Source organism: Myotis davidii, unplaced genomic scaffold (genome assembly GCF_000327345.1).
Source record: "Myotis davidii unplaced genomic scaffold, ASM32734v1 scaffold362, whole genome shotgun sequence".
Lineage (NCBI taxonomy): Eukaryota > Metazoa > Chordata > Mammalia > Chiroptera > Vespertilionidae > Myotis > Myotis davidii.
In genome coordinates this window covers 4,731,300-4,737,951 of record NW_006297152.1, presented here as the reverse complement: position 1 = coordinate 4,737,951, position 6,652 = coordinate 4,731,300, and the positions used below count along the sequence as shown (strand labels likewise).

The 6,652-nt window shown below is 42.6% G+C and overlaps 1 protein-coding gene across 1 annotated transcript in view; it reads left to right on the top strand.

Moving 5' to 3' along the window:
• Window positions 1-6,652, top strand: part of LAMC1 (laminin subunit gamma 1) — a 121,207-nt gene that overhangs the window by 97,773 nt on the left and 16,782 nt on the right. The window contains exons 17-21 of the mRNA XM_015569930.1: window positions 525-667; window positions 1,643-1,821; window positions 3,105-3,261; window positions 4,810-5,015; window positions 5,547-5,626. Of these exons, the coding sequence (XP_015425416.1) occupies window positions 525-667; window positions 1,643-1,821; window positions 3,105-3,261; window positions 4,810-5,015; window positions 5,547-5,626 (765 nt within the window). The remainder of the gene's footprint in view (window positions 1-524; window positions 668-1,642; window positions 1,822-3,104; window positions 3,262-4,809; window positions 5,016-5,546; window positions 5,627-6,652) is intronic.

Below are 6,652 nucleotides of genomic sequence, written 5' to 3'. Positions count from 1 at the left end.
GGAAGAGATGAATGTTCACAAGTTGTCATGGGCTTGACTTTGTTCAGGAGTTACTCGAGTGCCTGACGCAGGAGGCAGTACTGGAGAGCTGTAATGAAACTACTGGGGGGAAAGGTGGGGTGCTGTGGCCCTGGCTGGGGAATCCTTGCCTGAGCAGCATTTTAAAAATACACAAATGGCAAGGTCCTTTCGGAGATGTTTAGACTCAGACCTGCAGAGTGGCAGTTGGGGAATTCTTGTTTTCAAAACCCCTGGTCGGGGCCTAGGAGGCACCAGGTCGGAGAGCCACAGGCAGTGGGTTTAGTGGTGGAATAACAGTGGTTGTGTGTTGGCTTAGGAAATGAGGTTCCGAATAGAACGCCTGAAAATTACTTGAACCTCAGAGGCTCAGTAGTCCTCAACATTCTGTGTTCTGTTACAAATTATATCAGTTTTATGCTGAAAGGGGGAAAAAGAAGTTTGCTTCAAGTCTGTTCTGTGTGTGGTTGTTTTTTCACCTGAGGAATGTCCTGTATTCATTTCAGGTGTGACTGCCATGCTTTGGGTTCCACCAACGGACAGTGTGACATCCGCACTGGCCAGTGTGAGTGCCAGCCGGGCATCACCGGTCAGCACTGCGAGCGCTGTGAGGTCAACCACTTTGGCTTTGGACCCGAAGGCTGCAAACGTAAGGAGCGTCGATGGCATAGAACTCTCAGTCTCCCCTAATCCTAGCTGGGACCGTACGTCCAGAAAGAACTCCCAACAGCCCCCGTCTCCCCGACAGCTCACAGCCAGGGCCGTCCCTAAATCATCATCGATGCTTTATTCCGTGAATATATTATCCTTTTCTCAAACTCTGGGGGTGGAGAGCCTCTCTGGTTTCTTTGCAGCCACCGTCTTTATGTCTTCTTTTATCATGTTCCCGATTCTTCCTTCTGCCGGTCTTCTATTTTTCCAAAGAAAAGTCCCCCTGTGGTTACCGAGTGTCCCACTGTGCTCAGTAAAACATGTCACTGATCACATTCTTAGTGCAGATGATGAAACGGAGAGGGAGTCTGCTCAGAACATGTTTGTTGACTTGCTGGCTGCAGTTGCTTCCCACCCTTGGGGCGCTTTTGGTGCAGTTACACGTAAACAGCTGCTGCTCCCTGGCATAAACACTTGCCTGGAATTAGGCCTCAGAACAGTGTGGGTTTTGCTTGCCGAATTCCTTCATTTCTCCTGTGGAACGTAGCATAAGTCATTGACTTTCTGCTCAGAGAGCAAAGTGAGTAAGCAGACCAGCAAATAATATAATATTAGCGTTTGAGTTTTCTAGCTCCTTAGTGAGAGAAATATTAAACAGCGGGGAGATGACTTCTCCAAGTGCACGGAAAGGGCCCTGATCAGTTGAATAGACTAATTTCTGTAATTATTAAATGACACGAAACGTGTCGCCCTCCAAAGGATGTACATTTTACTTGAAAATTTATTGTTGGCACAAAAATGTCTGTATTCTCAACTAAGCAGACTTCACCATTTAAATCCTAAGTCACCCTGTTTAAAACAAAAAGTCTACTTGTCATGATACTACAGTCAGTTTATTGGTAGCCCGTGTTCAGAGAAAATGCACTCTCCCTTCTTGTCCTTATTCTGTCCTTTTTTTGCTTTTATTCTGCAGCCTGTGACTGCCACCCTGAGGGGTCTCTTTCACTCCAGTGCAAAGACGATGGTCGCTGTGAATGCAGAGAAGGCTTTGTGGGAAATCGCTGTGACCAATGTGAAGAGAACTATTTCTACAATCGGTCTTGGCCTGGCTGCCAGGAATGTCCAGCATGTTACCGGCTGGTGAAGGATAAGGTGAGCTGCCAACAGTGCACTCATTCATTCATTCATTCACAGTGCACATGTTGAATGGCCAATCCCTGTGCATTAAGCTCTAGAGAAAAAATGGTGCATTCATTCATTCATTCATTCATTCATTCACAGTGCAGATGTTGAATGGCCAATCCCTGTGCATTGAGCTCTAGAGAAAAAATGGTAGACAAGGTAGACACAGTGCCTGCTCTCAAAGACTCAGACTTCAGTTGGGAGATAAATTATTAACATTAAATAAAGAAATCTTAACTGAGATAAGTGCCCAAAAGAATTGGGGCCAAAAAACAAAACAAAACAAAAAAAACTGGGGGAGCTACTTTATCCAAGGCCTCTCGAAGGAAATTCACTTCAGGTGAGATCTTAAGGATAACAAGGAGCAAGCAAGTGGAGGGTAGGCTGATCCAGGCAGAGGGAACACGGGTACCAAAGCCTCAACACTGGGAGGTGCCTGGAACCCACCGAATGAAGAGGGAGCAGTTTGTAGTAAGACTGGAGAGGTAGGTAGAGACAGTTGATGTCGCACGTGTTGACCAGGGTAAGGAATTTAGATTCTATACCAGATCAAATGGGAATGTCCCGAAGAGTTTTAAGCTAGGAAAGCCGACTCATTTCTAAGACCGCTCTGACTGCTACGCGAAGAAGGATGGCAAAGGGGAAGCTAGATTGAACTGGATAAACATGTATGTTTGTGGGGTAGGTCAGTAGAGCGGGCAAGCATGGGGAAAGAGAAGGGTCGGGATGGATGTCGGATATTTTGCTTAAGGTAGCTGGAGGCATTATTTATTGAGATGACTCAGACCAGGTTTAAGAGGAAAAAATCGAGAGTATAATTTTGGATGTTAAGTTGAGATACCTATTGGAGAGCCAAGTGGAGATATCAGGAAGGTAATCTAAAGGGCAAGGGAGAGGCGGAACTGGAGAATCCTCAGCCCACAGTGTTTAAAGTCAAAGGAATGAAGTATAGCCTAGGAATAGAGTCGATAACATTGTACTATATGGTGCCAAGTGGGTACTGGAAATATTGGGGGACTGTACACCTGAAACTAATACAAAATAATATTGAGTGTAAACTGTAAGTGAAAAATAAAACTTGTGTTTATTAATTAAGTACAAATAAAAAGTCAATGGAATGGGCATGCGTGGAGTGTCTGGACCTACTTGTTATAGAGTGCCCTCTGAGTTGTATTCCTGCAGGAAGTACAGTTGAGTTCTTCCGGATTACCTGTATGTCCTACCTTTTCTTCTTCTCCCTTCATTATATTTAGGTTGCTGAGCATCGAGTGAAACTTCAGGAATTAGAGGCTCTGATGGCAAGCCTTGGGACTGGGGGTGAGGTGGTGCCGGATCAAGCCTTCGAGGATCGACTGAAGGAAGCAGAGAGAGAGGTGATGGACCTCCTTCGTGAGGCTCAGGACGTCAAAGGTACGCAGGACCCAGCAGGGGGTAACTTCCGTGAGGCAAGCCAGTCTTAATTCAAGGTGAATCTGTATGGTTTTCTAAAATTCTTTCTCGATTTTTAAACTACTTGTAGCCTTACAAAAACCTGTCAACTTAATGGTTTAAGTACACATAAAAAATTCTCCAAACACATCAAGAAGGATTAGATGTTAAAATTCTGTTTGATACATTTTTTTATTACAAAGTGTTCTAAATAGTTTCTTTAAAAAAGCATTAAAGGTGTGCATTATTTTAAGTAGAAAATTGTAGCATTGATTTTCTATCATTCTAGTGAGTAAGAGTTTATGTTAGGCACTGCTTTATTATTTTCCTAGAAAGGACTCTTGTGAGGAAAAGTTATGAACGTCAGGTGTTCGCTAAACAGATACTGAATGTATAACACTTAGTATTTACAAAAGCAAAGATTGGAAATTAGTGTCTACTTAGGAAATTTTCTGTTTAATTAGCAAGCATATGTGCTAGTATATATAAAAGTATGTATTTTACATATGTGCATCTTTAATATCATTCCCAATTTGGTAGACCAATTCTATGTACATCATCTGATGAGACTGGTGACAGGCAGAAAAGGGGTTGACTTAAGATTAAGAAAACAGTTGAATAGATACTTTATTGACTTTACAAGAAACAGTTTTTGAAACTTTGAAAGTAAAAGATGTAAAAAAAAGATGTTATTTAAAATAATTTACTTGCTTTTTAAATCACTTTAGATGTTTACTTCTTACTCTGAGTTAGCTCTTTCCTACATTTGGACCAGTTCTTTTCTACACGTGTTGAGTGCCTGTACTAAGCCAAGCATTGTGCTCAGCAACAATAATGAAAAGATGAGTAAGGTGCTCACCATCCGGCTGAGGTCACTCTGCTTTGGGCTCTCCGTCTCTGAGATGCCCGGTTCACAGGCACTCACAGTAAATGCGCGACAAAATTATCCCACTTGGGACCGCCATGGTGGACTTCCCTGTTGGGTGTATGAATCTGTTTCCACGTGGCGTTCGAGAAGTCTTAGAGTTCAGGTCAACAAAAACTTAACAGATTGCTTATTTCTGGTTGTCACTATCTCTAATATCTAGAATTTTGACTCGATAAAAATTATTGGTGTAGAGAGGGAAGTAATTGGATGCATCTGCTTTTGGCTGGGTCAGTTGTATACGGGAATCCAGAATCTGTTCTGTGAGGTAAATTTTTAAGAAAAAGAAAACGAGATGTCAAGAGCTTATGTCCACGCGAGGTGTTTTCTGGTTGTTTTGATTGTACCATTTTAAGTCGTGACTGCACACCGAGACGGGGGATATAGTGATGAGTGAGAAAGAGGACCTCAGAGTCAGTGGGACAGACAGACACTGTGACGAATGTCACTGGGCACAAGACTGGCTCTGCCGGTGGGGAAACTCGTCAGAAAGCTGCTGCGTCTGGACGAGTAAGGATCGCGAGTGCCTCGGATCCCGTGTGAGGTGATGTGTCCCCCCGACCCGTCCAGTAATCCATGCCCCTTCTTCCGCAACGCCATTGCAGATGTGGACCAGAATTTGATGGATCGCCTCCAGAGAGTGAATAACTCCTTATCCAGCCAAATTAGCCGTTTACAGAATATCCGGAATACCATTGAAGAGACTGGGAACGTGGCTGAGCAAGCGCGTGCCCGGGTAGAAAGCACAGAGCAGCTGATTGAAATTGCGTCCAAGGAACTTGAGAAAGCAAAGGCTGCCGTTGCCAACGTGGTGAGTGGTTGTGCTGCTCTGAGGTGGGGGCGGGGCATCCCTTGGTAATTTGGAGCAGGTCTGTTACAGTCGGTGGAGTGCTCACTCCTTCAGCTAACGTGACTCCTGTGTCTTTTTATTTGTCTCTAAACATGGAGCAAGGAAACCACGTTGCTCATAGGAGTCATGAAACAGTTATCAGGAACTGGATCAGAACCAAAGCTACATCTGGGTCCTTTCTCTAGCTTTGTTCTTTTTTACGGCTCCAGGCAATTGTAGTTTCTTTTATCCTTTCCTGAAACTAGAAGTAATTACTACAATCAAGGAGGCTGCTATTAAAGATCTCTGAAATTAGGAAGAGGCATTCTTTTTGCTACATGACACTAATAACAATTTAATTTTGCCTGGCCAGTATGGCTCAGTGATTCTCCCTCTCCCTCTCCCAGAAATCCATGAAAACACATTTTTTAAAAATTTAGTTTTGACACTTGCTTTATTAAAATTAAATAATTCAGTCCTTTTAAGTCAGTGCTTTGTTTATTTCTTCTTCAGTCAATCACTCAGCCAGAGTCCACGGGGGACCCGAACAACATGACCCTTTTGGCAGAAGAGGCGCGGAGGCTTGCGGAACGGTAATGGCCAGACCCCTGTTCCGTGGTGAAGTTGTGGCTTTTCTTGTGGTGTGGGCGTGTGCTGCATCCTGCACCCGCAAGCTCTTTCCACATCACCCTCCCTCGCAACTTTGGCTCTCTTTTCTGGAATGTTATCGGCTGCATGTACTCTTTTCTTCCTTTTCTTTGAAATTAGAATATTTACTTTGGATATTAGAGTATGATGGCTTGAAGGGAAATTATGTTTGCACATCTGAAAAAAATAACATTTTTAGATGTTTAATTTCAAAACTTAAAGTTAATAGATTACTAAGAAGCGCAGCAGTTATTTTTAACAAAAATGTTTAATTTTCAAGCTTCAGGAAAAACCATTTACTAAGCCATAGTACATTTGAAAATCAGCCAAAGAAAACAGACCATTTCATTCCTGAATTTTTTTTTAAATTAAGTGTAATGTAATTTCTTAAGAAGACTTTAAATTGTAGAGGGCATCAAGTTAAAAAAATTTTTTTAAATAAAATTGCTGGAATGTATGCTCAGTAGGGCAGGCATTTTTGTGTTTTATATACTGCTGAAGTCCCCAATGCCTAAAACAATGTGTGGCATACAGTAAGCACTCAATAAATGTTTGTTGAATGCATTGCAGAACAGCTGTCGACCTCATGGCTGCTTAAGTAAGCCTGAGGTTGGAATTTTATCCTCAGTGTCCAGAGCAGTTACATTGGCATTTTGCTGAAACATGTGCTCTCTTTCTGTTACTTGTGAATGTGAATGTGTGAGCTGTGTCCTTTAGTTCATAGAGCATTCCTGGCCTCGTAGCTGGATTTTCTGATTAAAAGAAGACAGCTGAAAACAGTATGGAAAGCTCCCAAGAAAATCAGGTCTTGGAGATCAGTTAATTCCAGTGTACTTCATACATGAATTTTGAAGGAAAGTTTATCATACCAAAATGAATGGCTACATACTGCAGTGTGACATTGCAGTACAATACGAAGTTTTAGAGCTGAAGAAAAATACCTTAGCGGTTACCCATCTAAAATGCATTTC